Genomic DNA, 15688 nt, shown 5'->3' with positions numbered 1-15688 from the left:
ACGGCTCCTGCCCATCCCCCACTTGTTCCGCTCCGCTCCTCCCCCTCTCCCTGCGCACGAGCGGCCGCCGTCTCTGGGGCTGTTGGCGGTAAAGGTGGAGCGGGTTTGAAATCCTGAGGCTGGTCGGAGCGTGCCCGGAGCGGCTGGAAAGGTATAGCTTTACCCAGTCAGGAATAAAGCAGCTTTGTGCTGGTAACGGTGACCCTACCCCCCACCCCCCGGGATCGGCCGGCTGCTGATTTGAATTCAGTTTGAAACCCTCCGTCCGCACGGTCTGGGGCCCTGTTTGACTCTGGAGACGGCCTCGGGCCATTAGAGAGAGGCCAAATCGCGGATTAAACCCCATTCGGTGGGAGGAACGGGCAGCTTTTTGTTTGGGTAAAAGTTGTTTGTTGTTTGGTTCAGAGACAACATGTATATAATCGGTTATTTATTTGGGTTCTATCCAGTCAATATTTGTATTTCTGAGGGAACTTTACATAAACTTTGATTCTCACGCATGCATTTTCCCATTATATTGGTGTTAATATCCATTTAGATGTGTAGATTCAATGTCAACAAAACTTACGTTTATATAGCACCTTTCACGACCACGAGCACCACCTTCCGCCCACTCCACCCCCAAGACTTCAGGAGACAACGGAGTACTTTTAAAGCACAGTCATGTTATAATTTGGAAGTGCAGCACCTAATTTGATATAATGTCCTCATATCTTTCCCATCTACCTGAGGGAGCAGATTTACTTCAATCTCATGTATCATTCAAATATTGTAATAACTATCTCTGACAGTGCATTATGCCCTCAGTACTGCACTGGAATGTCTGCCTTAATTTTTGTGATCCATTCCAAGTCTGGCACTTGAACTTAAAGAGTTCTGATTTAGAGATTAAATTGCCACTACCTGAGCTGATGCATGAAAATTGTTATTATGAAAATAACAAGTTTTTTCCCAATATGAATAGAGAAATGTATAAGATGGATGCCTGTGTATGTTGATTATATCTGGTGTATTGTAAGACCGTGCTTGAAAGGTGTAGAAGCTACAACTTCAAGTAAAACTACTTCAAGCATTTCCATGAAATGGCTGTAGTTAAATTCAGTAGAATCTGTCTCATCAACGTTTCTGTGTCTACCCTGTCAAGTCTCAAGATTCTTACATCTTTTAATCAGGTTGCCTCTCATTGTTCTATATTCCAACAAACCCAATCTAGTCATAAGGCAGTTCCCTCCATACCTAGTATTATCCTTGTGGACTTTGCTATCTGACTATCATTGTTACTATAGATCCTCCAGTTCACAATTGAATCCAAAAGATGGTAACCATCCTTGTCACATTTTAAACCAGTGACGAACTGGCTGTTCACTTTGGAATTTCACTTCTCTGTTGCATGAAACTGCTACTTCTGCTTTTGTTTTCAGAGTTAGTTTAGGATCCAACTCAAAGGTTATTTTGCTGTGCATCGATATTCAAGTTACAAAGGTACAACTTCGTTATTTAATTGTCACTCACTAATGCTAGAACTTGAAATCAACTGGCCAACACATGAAGAAATATATTTTTCAAATGCATCTTTTGAATATCCAAATTTAGATGAACAAAATCTATTAGTATACAGTTGATTTTATTATTCAAAAGAGAAATGCATGAAAATCCTCGGAAATATTTGAAGTTGTTTCAAAATTGAGAAACATCTCTTTCATAAGCTTTATGTTAAGCATATTTTGAAAGCTATTTGCTAACAAAGAACATAAACAGTAGAGTTTACCCTACACATCAAACAACTGTTATGATCCCAGCTGATGATGTTATTGGACAAATTAGATCACAGACTGAAATCTGGCTTGATAGATCAGTTTGTTTTGCTTCTGTTGAACGATATATATACACACAATGTTGCAGATTTGGTTTTAACAATAAAGTAAACTTATTTCACAATAAATGAAATTAAAAATGAATAAATCCAAACTGTTTACATAAAACACAAGTTCAAAGATTTTGAAACTTGGAATTTAATTTCATTAATTCAAAAACATTATTTGCACATCTTAAAAATGCCCTTGTGCAGTTCTCCCTTTCAGTGAATGGGATGTACATGACACTCAGTTCTTATTGCACCTTCCCCTTTCTCAATCTATCACCATTCAGGTAATCGACCTTCCTGTATTTATGACGAAAGTGACTAACCTCACATGTATTCATGTTAAACTTCATCTGTATGTTTCAGGGACCATCGTTAAGGAGCAAAAAAATGGTAGAGTGATAATTTCAGAGCTTAAGATCTTGGCAGCATGGCCACCAGTGTTGGAATGATTAAAATTGGGATGTTCTAGAATCTAAATTAGAGGTGCAGAGAATTCTCAAAGGGCTAGAGCAGATTATAGGAGATACGGTTAACAGCAAATGTTAATGTTTTACTTCACTGAATGTTCAATATCTTTTCCCTTCCAGATACTGTTTGACCAGCTTTCCAGAATTATCAATTACTATTTCAAGATCCCAAGTTTCCTGATTTTTGAATAGGGCAAAATATTTTTATCACAAAAATGGTATCAACTGTACAACAATTGGTTCAAAGTCTGTCTTTTTGAAATAGGTTTCACAACTGTAGTAGCTGTTGGTTTTCAGGCTTTTTTATAGAACTTATGATATATTTACAGTTGTTTCAGTTCATGTCAAAACCCTGAAAACATTTTGTTTCAATTACCTATTCTCAACAAGTGAACACTGCAGTAATGAGTTGGTTTGAACATCTTGAAAGCTTTTTGCTTCTTTCTTTTGAGCAAGTGTTGTTGTTTCCCCTCATACACATTCATTTTAACTGGAAGGAGAACTTGAAGAAACGTGGACTTCATTAATGATAAAAATGAACAGTTAATATAAGCAGGAGTAGACTGCACAAATCATTGAGCCTGCTCTACCATTCAGTTTAATTAAAACTGAGCTTTTGTTTAACTCCACTTCCATTGGTTTCCTGACAGCCCAAAAATCTATCAAACCGAAAGCATCCACAACCCTTGAGGATAGAAAATTTTAAAGATTCACAATGCTGGAGTGAAGAAGTCTGCTCATCTCAGCTCAAATGATTGTCACCTTATCCTGTGATTATACCCTTGTGTTTAAGATTCTGTAGCTAGGGATAACAATTTCTGTGTCAATCCTGTTAAACTCCTTCAGAATCTGATCTTTTTTTTAAAATTAAGATCACCTTTCATCCATCTGTACTCTCTAGATTAACTAAATTACTAAATTTCCCAAGATTGGTCAACCCAGAAACAAATGTAGCTATTGTCAAGCAATTTTACAACCTTGAGGTTCCAATAAGTATTTTTTCAAGTAGCTTATGATAGTTTTTGGGTGAATATTAACAATATAAAGTCACCATAGTCTTACCAGAGCAATAGGGCTGCATAGAGAGAGAAAATTGGTGATGGTTTAACCTGAGGGTCACCATGCCTCAGCTGGTGCAGGAATTAAACCCACACTGTTGGTGTCACTCTGCATCACAAACCAGCTAACCAACCAACTCAGCTGAATCAACTCCCACTAACAGAGTCTAACAGGAATCAATGTCACTCAATGATATTAAGATATTGCAGTTACAAAATTAACATTGTTTTACTTCAAAAAGTAATAAATTGATTTAAAGATACATGCACAAAGGATAGATTTCTATGTAGTGGCAACAACAATGTATTTATAAAGCTCAGGAGTCCTTTATCTAATACTTTGGGACCAACCGGTTTTTGGATAAAGGATATTTTCAGTTTTCAAATACACTTACCATTATGGGTCTGGTTTGGTCCTTTGGAAAGATCTTCATTATTTTCCCCAAAAGGTCATTTTTAGCAAGGTCATTGGGGGCATTTAAGAGACTACAGGACATGCATATGGTCACAGAATTTTGAGGGTGCATACATGAGGATCAGTGGTCGGCACAACATTGTGGGCTGAAGGGCCTGTTCTGTGCTGTACTGTTCTATGTTCAAGGTCCAAACAGGCCTAGAAGCTAAGTTTTTTTTTCGAAGGGCCCAAACTCAGCATGTCTACAAGTCCATTCAGGTCTACTTTGAAAAGATCTTCAGGTTTAAAGTCGTCTTGATTTTCAGACTTGCGAATAAAGCACACTTGAACAGTGTAGCATGTTAAATGTAATGAAATGTGGTAAGGATCTTCACAGGACTGTTAACTAAACATAATGTGACACTGAGCTACATAAGGAGATATTAGGTCAGATGACCAAAAGTTTGGTCAAAAAGAAAGGTTTAAAAAGGCTCCACTCACTTCTGCTCTGAAGCTCAGCTCCTTTGTCTGCGTTTGGACCAATTTTGAGTAGCCTGGGCAAGACCCAAACTGAGTGTCAATGCGCTGGTTATTACTGAACCAGTGTCATTTGAAAGCACTGTTAACAAACTTACTTCTACACTGGTGATGGTTAAGAGAAGATTAATGAGTCAGTAATTAGCGAAGTCAGATTGTTCCTGCTTTTTGTAAGTAGGAGATATGTGGACATTTTTTAACATTACTTCTTAAAATTCAGTGTTATAGCCTTGCTGGAACAGCTTGATTAAAGGTGTATAGCCTTTACAGTATTCAGTTCCTACAGCTTTTTCTTGATATCACATGCATCAAATAGAATTGACTGAAGACTGGCATCTGTGATCCTGGGGATCTTAGGCAGAGGCCAAGATGGATCATTAACTCAGCACTCCTGGCTGAAAAGTATTGAAACATTTTCAGGCTTATCTTTTGCTCAATGTTGTGGGCTTTGCAGTGAGGATGGAGTTATTTGTGAAGTTTCTCCTTCCTATTTTTTTTTTTAAATTATCCACCATAATTCACAGTTCGATCTGGCAGGGCTGCAGATATGTGTTGGTTGTAGGATCATTTACCTCAGTTTACTGGTTGGAGATTCAAGAACTAGCAGGTACAGTCTCAGAATTTGAGCTAGACTGTTCAGGAGAGTTGTCAGGAAGCATCTCTACACACACCTATGTGAAATTATCCACACACAGCAATTGATTTTGGAACAATTGTTAGTTTTAAATCTGAGATTTTTTTAAGTGAAGGTATTAATGGACATGGGCTAAAGGCAGGTAGGTATGTGGAGTTTGACCAGCCATTAACTCATTAATTGGCAGAACAAACTCAAAGCACTGAATGGTCTATTCCTCCTGTGTTCCTCTGTTATGCAGCTTTTGAATTTGCTATGCAAATAGTCCTGTAGCATAGCTTCACCCAGGTTGACTAATCCCAGGCCAGAATCCCATCACCAAGTCACCCTTTATTTACATGTGCACAGTACCAGCGAGCTCAGAGCCAGTCCCTAGATTCAGGAGACTGTGAAACTCCTGTTTATTTATTTTTTTTCCTGTTTATATTATATTTTATTAAACAAATTACAAAAACAGTTTACAACAGACAGTTACATTTACAGCTGCATACAAGAGACAGCAATTTTACAAGGGAGAGGAGCAGCAAAGCCAGGCCCCAAACCCTACCGTTCAAACAGTTTACAGGGACATGAGGACAAACCTCAAATCCCAGTTTCACATAAAGATATAAAGAGACAACAGCAATGACAGTTGTACATTACACAGTACTGTTACATACAAAAGTGCAGACAATACAGACTCAGCAAGCCCCCGCCCCTCCCACCCTCCGACCACTAAGGAAGCCCGCCCCTACCCACCTTCCGGTTCTCGGTCCACCCCATGCCCCTTCCAGTTCTCGGTCCGCCCTGACACACCTTTCGACCACCTCTAGGACAGCCCGTCCCGGGAACCCGCCAGGGGTGACAGTGGTGAAACTCCTGTTTGTATCTGTCCACCAGGGCTCCCTAATTGGCCCAGGTTAAAAGCCCCAAACAGGGATCGCCTACTCAATGAGTTCCACCTAGCCAACCTTGTTCTAATCACTACATCCTCCTACACTCTTCATTGATCTGGTAATGGTAGAGTAGGGATCATGCTGGATCTTGAGGTTATAGATCATGGTTGACTATTACTCTGTTGCTGTTGATGGTCCAAAGTACCTCTGTGTTGCCCAGTTTTGAATTGCCACATCTATTTGATAGATATCCCATTTTGCAGTCATAATGCCACACAACAAACGTGAGATGAGCCAAGACTTTGTACACGTTGCAAGGGTTTGTATTACTGGCGTTCTAATCAAGGTTCTTTTAAGGCAGAATATTGAGTGCATCTCATGTTCCTGACATTGAGTTAAGGTTTTATGAGTGCTACAAATGTTTATGCTGCTCCTGCTGCAAACTTGTGAATCTCTAGCGGTGTCCCCAGCATGTGGAAGAGAGCGCTATTCAAATGTTCTTAGTTGTCCTAAAGATGTCAGAATGAAGACTCTATAAAGTTTGTTTTGAAGTGGTTCAGAAATATGCACTAATTAGTGCTCCAAGTAGATTTCACAGCTAAAGGGGCTTTATTGAGAATTTAAAAAGAGCTACTTTAACAACGTGTGATAATATAAACTTTATAACTTTGCTAAATCTTTCAATCCATGAACAGTTATTCTTGGATGCTGCCTGACCTGTGTTTTTCCAGCAACACATTTTCAGCTCTAATCTCCAGCATCTGCAGTCCTCACCTTTCTCCTCAAGATGAAAGGGGCAAGGAGAAACTGATATAAAGAAGTTAAAAGCAAAGTGTGAACTAACCATCTCTGGGAAGAAGGAACATTTAAATATCTGTTTCTTGAAGAGAGAGAAGATTACAGCTGCTTAATAGCCTACTGCCCCATGACAAATGGGCAATTAAGTCTGCCTGAAGAAGTAATGTTCTGAAGTAAAGGGGTTAATTGCAAGAAAAGCTATATTTTAAAGAGTTAGCTAACCTCAAATGTAATGAGGAACAGGGGCGCTACTTCTGATAAGAAGGCAGGCCACAGACATGAGGTCTTCAAAAGTGTAATAAGTGTTGGGAATGAAAGAATCTAATTATTTATCAATAATGTCACACCTAACCTTGAAAGAGAGAAAATTGTAAAAGAATCCAAAAACAGAATTTTGAAGAACAACATTGCACAACGATCGAACCCTGGATACTTCCAGAGGCAGACCACTGTTGGTGGGCTTGTGGCCAAATTCGACCATTAATCAGGTAATAGCCAAGGTTGGGTTCGTGAGCCTTCGCTTGCTCACTTGAAGGGTCTTATTTTGTTTGCTACATGCAATAAAATGTAAGTAATTGTTTTTGTACTTGAGTCTGCAATTTCTTAATAAATAGTCAAATTACAGGTAACTTGTTTGCTCATGATGTTGGCTGGCCAGCATTTATTGCCTGTCCTTAGTGTCCTTGAGAAGGTGGTGGTGAGCTGTCTTGTTGAACCACTCCATTCCATGTGCTGTAGGCTGACCCACAATGTCTTCCTGGAGGAAATTCCAGAATTTTGACCTACAGACTTGTAAGGAACAGTAATATATTTCCAAGTCAGGATGGTGAGCTTCTTGGAAGAAGTATGCATGTGGTGGTGTTTCCAGTTATCTGCTGCACTTGTCCTTCTCGATGGAAGTGGTTGTGGGTTTGGAAGGTGCTATTTAAGGATCTCTGGTGAATTTCTGCAGTGCATCTTATAGATAACACACGCAGCTGCTACTGAGCATTGATGTTGGATCAATGTGGCACCAGGCAAGTGGGGAGTGCAACATCACACTCCTGACTTGAGCTTTTTAGATGGGGGACAGACTGTTGGGAATCAGGAGATGAATTATTCATCCAGGTATTCTTAGCCCCTGACCTATTCTTGAAGCACTGTGTTTATGTGGCAAGTCCAGTTGAGTTTCTGGTCAATGGTAACCTAAGGATGTTGATGGTGGGGCATTCAGTGATGGTACAACCATTGAATGTCAAGAGGCAGTGGTATGCTCCCACTCACCTGGTCAGCCACATTTTTCTTTGTTCCTTGTTTTTGTTTGTTTTGTTTCTTCATTTCTCTTTTATATTAAAGTTCACCTTTTCTTCTTTTCTGTGGCTGAGGTAGAGTAAGATGGTTGCGGGGGCCTGTTGTGGCAGCGGCAGAGTGATGGATCCAGATGTCCATTCCTTGTGGCCACAGTGGGCACAGCTTTATTGTCAGTGGGTCTGTTTCATTCTTACTGGCCAGTGATGTAGCAGTTTGTGGGAGTTATAATGGTGGCGGCATGGTGGTTCTGGATAGTTCCTCGTGGCTATGCCAGAAGTGGCAGTGGCTTCATCATCCCCCACTTGGTAAGTCTGGTCTATCCCTTATTGCTGTGGCAGCTTTGCAGTGGCTTTGGTGTCTGTATCTGCAGTGGCTGCATGGTGGGTACTGTCCAGATATCCTTGCTTTAGCAACTTCAGGGGTATCTTTGGCTGCATCCCGCAGCAATTCCATAAACCCAGATTGCCATGTGGGCACCAAGCGATGAACTTTGTCCTAACTTTGTTTCAATTATTTCTTTTTATAATTTCTGTAATTAAAATGGTACCGAATTATGGCAATGCATGCACATCTCACTGCATTTTCATAAATACAAGTAACAATAAATTGCTATTCTGTTCTTAGTGGTGATGTTATTGCTTGGCATTTGTGTGGTATGAATGTTACTTGCCACTTGTCATTCCATGCCTGGATATTGTCCAGATCTTGTTGCATTTGAACATGGACTGCTTCAATATCTGAGGAGTTGTGAATGGTGCTGAACCATTGTGAATGGTGAGATGTCCTAAGCCCAGCAAGTTTGTTGCTGATACTCATTGATTCCAATTTTGCTAGGGCTCCTTGATGCCACACTCGGTCAAATGCCTTCCTGTTGAAGACTGTTGTTCTGACCTCTCCTCTGGACTTCAGTTCTTTTGTCCATGTTCAAACCAAGGTTATAATGAAGTCAGGAGCTGAGTGTCCTAATGGAACCCAAATTGGGCATGAGTGAGCAACATATTGCTCAGGAGGTGCTTTACTGATAATGGAGAATGGGCTGGTAATTGGCTGGGTTGGATTTGTCTTGCTCTTCTTGTACAGGATGTACTTGTCCAAGCTCCTCAACTAGGAGATGCGGGTTTAAGTTTCACTTCAAACGTGTCTTAAGATGTCTGAACAAATTGAATAAAAGACATACGTAAACAAGGATTCTTGTGGTTCAGTCGTGGTGTCCTTTCCATTTAACCAAGAGACCTGGATTGAATTGATCAGTGCATTGAGTATAGGAGTTGGAAGGGTACGTGAATAAGAAGGATTTAGAGGGATATGGGCCGAGTGCTGGCAAATGGGACTAGATTAATTTAGGATACCTGGTCGGCATGGATGAGTTAAACCGAAGAGTCTTGTTTCCGTGCTGTATATCTTTATGACTCTATGGTGTTGAGTACTGCCTGTTCCAGAGTTGTGCAATAACATCTGAATGGGTTAATTAGAAAATATCCAGGAAACATTCTTTACCACAATCATTGGAGTATCAGTTTCACACAGTACAAATAGGACCATGATGTTCTTCTAGTAACCAGTTTGATTAGTTTTGTCAGACATCTGTCTTGGTTACAGTCATTAGCAGGTGTCATCCAAAATTTGCAATAAACTACTGAAGCTTTGTTATGCTTGTTTTCTATTTAGCTCTGAGATTATAAACATTGCAAAATCAGTAATTTTGCTCTTTATGTTCTGAATTTGTGGAAGGCAGAACTCCAAAATGGTATGTACTCAAATGCACCCATAATTCTATACTTTGAGCTCCCAAATACAATAAATACCGAAACTAACTAAAGGATCAGTCATTTGGCATCTTAAATTACAAAGCTGATACTTTTTGTTTTAAAATGTTTCCTTAAGGTGAAGAGGTATAGTGATCAATCTAAACTCTGCCCAGAGACAAGCCCGTGTGATTTGTTTGTTGTGGTAAAAGGCCCAGACCATGGCTACAAAATATCAAGTTTTAGTTTTGTATCTTGATACAAAAGAGGAGTAACTAGTTTTCTGGGTACAGTGATCCACAGGGCTGGACCAAAACAGTTATTTTCCTCTGATTTGCACAGCAATATCGTGTTGGATCAGCCACTAATAAGGATTCAGATATGAATTGGTTTCCTGCTTGAAAAGATGGGATTTGTGAAAATTTAAGGACAAAACAGTTGTTTGAGTGCCTTGCTGTTGGAATTTGTCTTTGGAGTTCTCAAAAAATGAGTAGAGTGGCTTTCAGAGGACATTGGAAGACTCGCTGTGATGTTGCAGGCAGAAGTGTGGGACAAAATCATCAAGGCTGCAAAATTACACGGAGGGTGACATAACATACAAACAAGCTGTAATGTATTTGATATGTAAGTTAACAGTGAAAATCGTAACAGTCTAAACTGTGAATGGTGGTGATCTTCGCAACCAAGCTTTTTGAATTTTAAAGTTGATAGAACCTTGATTATATTAGTATTCAAACTTGCTATCTTTTTTGATAATGATATTTGATTGATATCTAAGAAAATGATGCACCATTACCAGAAATGCAGTAAAGTAGCCAACATAATTAGTTTAATACAGTAATCTAATACTATGTGGGCCTATTTAACATTAATTTCTTGACCTGAGCTGCAACAAAATGAATCGAAGGACAATAACAAAAGATGGATTTTATGCTTTTTGAGTAAAATTGGAGAAGTTAGAACACTTGTCCAGGATTTGAACCTGAAATTTAATTGAAATTTAACTGAAATTTGATATTTAATAGTTCAGCCAAGCTTTTTTTTTACAGCAAGTTTTGGTCAATTAAATGATGAGTAGTTACAGCCACAGAAGTATTGTAAAGCTACTTTGATAATCCAAATTTTGCAACTGTAATGGTAGCAAAAAATGATAGCAAGGTTTGGCTGTCATCACACTGTAAAACCAATGAGTTCTGATGTCTGTAGTGTTCTATGTGATGTGCCTTTGAAGTCTTCCCAGTCTCTCAATTTCTGCTTGACAACCTCTAGATTTGTGTAATAAATTTTATATTTGAAAAATACCATTTCTCTCTCAGATTAAAAATACTATAAATTAAATGAGCTTGTAAAAGATTTTATAATAGCTACCATAACCCATGTATATGTCCAAACATTTACTCTAATACTTAAAACAGTGATTGATAAGACCTGATTCTTGCACACTAATTCTTACCAACATTGTGGCTGGTAGCTCTGTGATATCACTATCAATAGGCATGAGGGATCCCTCTCTGGTTAGTGCTAGAATGAAATGAATGTCAGGAAAGGTGAAATCCACAGGCACAGCTAGCAAGGTATTCATGGACTGTAGCATGAGCATTACTTTGCCATTGTTTTCAAAATCCAAGTCTTGTTTAGTCTAATCAACTCCTAGTACATGAGCGTTTGAATCCATAATAACAAAGCAAATAAAGTAACAAATTAATTGCTAAGGTGAACAGCTAGGAAAACCGCATTTCACCCCAGTTTGTCTACCTGATAACCATAAAGTTTTCTTCATTTCAACTGGCTAAACAATATCCATACAACTTAAGCCAACACAACTGGAACCATTTGTAAACTGTTTGTAGAACAGAACATCAAGTTCAGGTTACCTCTTTGATGGTCAGCTTCACGTGAATTCACAATTGAATGTGTTGACCTGTAAGTTTTTTACACAGTTGACCTATTTCTTTTCAGAAAATCTTCAAGGACATTTGAACCACAGAAGATGCCACACAGGTGCTTGGTGCAAGGGTATCAAAATGGCACAGTAAAGAATTGTTTCATTTCTGGCAAGACATTTTACTTGGATCTTCCAAATAATAAAAACTCAAAGTACCTGGAGGACATTGTAAAGAAATTGGGAGGGGTATGTACATCTGAAACTTCCCATTAACCCTGTTATTGCCTTTTAAAATATTTTGACCAACTATATAAGAATATTCCAACTATCCTTAACAATTTCATTACAAATAAGAAATTGGTTTGATTGAAATTTAATAATTGCATGTCATACTGTTTCCGTGCAGTTTCACAGTAAGTTTTAGGTTAAATAGTTAATCAAGAAAGTTGCAAATAAAACGATATTTTCAAACTAGACTTGAAGAGACTTGAGCTCTTGAGAGATGCTGTGCATAAGTACACAAAATAAACCCAGAACAATTACGACTTAAGTAATGGAGGGTAGGACAAGAAGACACTGGTTCTAATCAATAGAAATTTAATACCAATGACAGCAAATGTTTAAGATAGACTGATCCGTGAAATGGGCTTCTAATCAACATAGTTTAAATTAATTTGATTCCATTATGATGAATGTTCTCTCCTGTTTATGTGGATGAGTTAAAGTGAATTGAAAGTCCTCCTTCATCCACTTCCAGCTTCTGATAACTGGGAGCAATAAGTATAAATGATAGTAAAATGACAGACAGGTCTGTTGATTTTTTTTTTCTCTTTAAAATCAACCTGTTCAGTCATGTTATGACATACCCCTGGAGCAGGTGAGATTTCTGACATTCTGGCCCAGAGGTGAGGAGAGTACTCATTTGCCACTTGAGACCTTTGTACAGCCAACATTTTGATCCCTGGGTTGGACTTGAACCAACAACCTTTCAGTTAGTAGCCAAACATTGTAATCAATGGCCAGGCCAGGTGTCAGAACTCTTGGTGAGAGAGCACTTCAGTGATAATGATCACAGCTCCCTGACCTTTACTGCAGGCATGGAGAGGGATAGGAGCAGACGTTATGGGAAAGTATTTAATTGGGGGAGGGAATAGCACTTCTATTAAGCGCCTAAATTGGGAACAGATGTTCTCAGGAAAATGCATGACAGAAATATAGAGGTTGCTTAGGGAGCACTTGCTTATAGAGTTGGATAGGTTTGTCCCACTGAGGCAAAGAAGGAATTGTAGGGTGAAGGAACCTTGGCTGACAAGGGATGTAGAACATCTAGTCAAGAGGAAGAAGGAAGCTTATTTAAGGTTGAGGAGGCAAGGATCAGACTGGGCTTAAGAGGATTATAAGGTAGCCAAGAAGGAACTGAAGATTGGACTTACGAAAGCTAGAAGGGAGCGTGAAAAAGCTTTAGTGGGTAGTATTAAGGAAAATCCTAAGGCATTCTACACTTGTGAGTAGCAAGAGGATGACCATAGGGAGGATAGGGTTGATCAGGGATAGTGGAGGGAACCTGTGCCTGGAGTCGAAGGTGGTAGGGTAGGTCTTTAATGAATAGTTTGCTTCAGTATTCAGTACTGAGAGGAAGTTTCCTCATTTGAGGACAGACTGAAACAGGCTGATATAATCGAACAGGTTGATGTCAAGAAGGAGAATGTGCTGAAAAATTTGAAAAACATAAGAATAGATGAGTCCCCTTGGCCAGCCAGGATAGTACCAACGTTGCTACAGGAAGCAAGGGAAGAGATTGCCGTGCCATTGGCAGTGATCTTTGCGTCCTCACTGTCCACTAGAGTAATGCCAAATGATTGGAGGGTGGCAGATGTTATTCCCTTGTTTAAGAAAGGGAATAAGGATAATCCTGGGAATTACAGACCAGTCAGTCTTAGATCAGTGGTTGACAAACTTTTGGAGAGGGTTCTGAGAGACAGGATTTCTGATTACTTGGAAAACCATAGTTTGATGAGAGATAGCATGGCTTTGTGAGGGGCAGGTCATGCCTCAAGCCTTATTGAAATTTTTGATGTTAAAAATCACACAACACCAGGTTATAGTCCAACAGATTGATTTGGAGGCACTAGCGTTTGGAGCGCTTGTGCTTCCTGGTAAACCTGTTGGACTATAACCTGGTCTTGTGTGATTTTTTTTAAACTTTGTACACCCCAGTCCAACACCGGCGCCTCCAAATCATGAATTCTGTGAGGATATGACAAAACACATTGTTGAAGGTAGAGCAGTGGATGTGGTGGACATGGATTTTAGCAAGGTATTTGATAAGCTTCCCCATCATAGGCTCATTCAGAAAGTAAGGAGGCATATGATACAGGGAAGCTTTGCTGTCTGGATACAGAATTGGTTGGCCCATCGAAGACAAACGGTGATAATAGATGGAAAGTATTTAGACTGGATCTCGGTGACCAGTGGTGTTCCAAAGGGATCTGTTCTGGGATTTATGATATTTATAAGTGATTTGGATGAGGAAGTGGAAGGTTGGCTTAGTAAGTTTGCCAATGGCAAGAAGGTTGGTGGAGTGGTGGATAGCGTGGAGGGCAGTTATAGGTTGCAGCTGGACTTTGACAGGATGCAGAACTGGGCTGATAAGTGGCAGATGGAGTTCAACCTGGAAAAGTGTAAAGTGATTCATTTTGGAATGTCAAATTTGAATGCAGAATACAGGATTAAAGGCAGGATTCTTCGCAGTGTAGAGGAACAGAGGGATCTTGGGGTCCACGTCCATAGATTTCTCAAAGCTGCCTGGTAGGGTTGTTAAGCCATATGGTGTGTTGGTTTTCATTAGCAGCGGGATTGAGTTTAAGAGCCGCGAGATTGTGCTGCAGCTCTTTTAAAGCCCTGGTTAGACCACACTTGGAATATTGTGTTCAGTTCTGGTTGTCTCATTATAGGAAGGATGTGGAAGCTTTAGAGAAGGTGCAGAGAAGATTCACCAGGATGCTGCCTGGACTAGAGGGTATGGAGTGTATGAGATGATGAGGCAAAGATAGTGAATAATTAGATACTTTTTCCCAGGGCAGAAATGGCTATCACAAGGGGGCATAATTTTAGTGATAGGAGGAAGGTATAGGGGAAATGTCAGAGGTAGGTTCTTTACACAGAGAATGGTGGGTGCATGGAATGCGCTACTAGCAGTGGTAGTAGAGTTAGATACATTAGAGCTATTTAAGCAATTCTTGGATAGGCACGTGGATGATAGTAAAATGTAGGGTGCGTCAGTTACTTCGATCGTAGAGTAGGATAAAAGGTCAGCACAACACCAAGGGTTAAAGAGCCTGTACTGTTCTATGTTCTAATTGCACCTCATTGACTGCCATGGAGGGTTAGGTGAATTAATGCTTTTCCCAGAAACAAGGGAAAACGAGAGCTTTAAATGAATTCAGTAAGTCAGTGTTTAAAGAAAAATGTCAAATTCTGGATGTGTTTACTTTAATTGTGTGTAAAGTCATTAAGTTTTTAAGTTTTGAATTATATACAGAAGATATGGTGTATTAAAAAAAATTATTGAAGGAATTTTAAAATTCTGTCTTAGGAATATCATTAGTCTCATTGCTAAACTGAAAATTTAACAATCTAAGGCCTTCAAAAGAAAAAGTGAAGGAAAAGATGGGTTTGGATCGGTCTCTCCATCATTATGTTCTTGTATATAGAAGTAGAAGAATTAAGTTGTCAGAACTGAATTTTCATTCTAATCATTATTCTTCGATTCGGAGATGCCGGTGTTGGACTGGGGTGTACAAAGTTAAAAATCACACAACACCAGGTTATAGTCCAACAGGTTTAATTGGAAGCACACTAGCTTTCGGAGCGACGCTCCTTCATCAGGTGATTGTGGAGGGCTCGATCGTAACACAGAATTTATAGCAAAAATTTGCAGTGTGATGTAACTGAAATTATACATTGAAGAATTATACATTGAACAGACAGTCAGTTCTTCAATGTATAATTTCAGTTACATCACACTGCAAACGTTTGCTATAAATTCTGTGTTACGATCGAGCCCTCCACAATCACCTGATGAAGGAACGTCGCTCCGAAAGCTAGTGTGCTTCCAATTAAACCTGTTGGACTAAAACCT

At 39.4% G+C, this 15688-nt stretch overlaps 1 protein-coding gene across 3 annotated transcripts in view; it reads left to right on the top strand.

Moving 5' to 3' along the window:
• Positions 1–7: 7 nt before the first annotated feature.
• Positions 8–15688, top strand: part of LOC122539973 (protein DBF4 homolog A-like) — a 49809-nt gene continuing 34128 nt past the window's right edge. For 2 of the 3 annotated variants that reach the window (XM_043675220.1, XM_043675218.1), the window contains exons 1-2: positions 8–151; positions 11622–11793. In XM_043675220.1, the coding sequence (XP_043531155.1) occupies positions 11653–11793 (141 nt within the window). In that variant the 5' untranslated portion in view covers positions 8–151; positions 11622–11652. Of the gene's footprint in view, positions 152–177; positions 379–11621; positions 11794–15688 lie in introns of those variants that run through there. The other variant, XM_043675219.1, reaches the window with a different exon arrangement.

The sequence above is a fragment of the Chiloscyllium plagiosum genome, chromosome 33 (genome assembly GCF_004010195.1).
Source record: "Chiloscyllium plagiosum isolate BGI_BamShark_2017 chromosome 33, ASM401019v2, whole genome shotgun sequence".
Taxonomy (NCBI): Eukaryota; Metazoa; Chordata; class Chondrichthyes; order Orectolobiformes; family Hemiscylliidae; genus Chiloscyllium; species Chiloscyllium plagiosum.
This window is presented reverse-complemented; position numbering and strand designations above follow the sequence as displayed.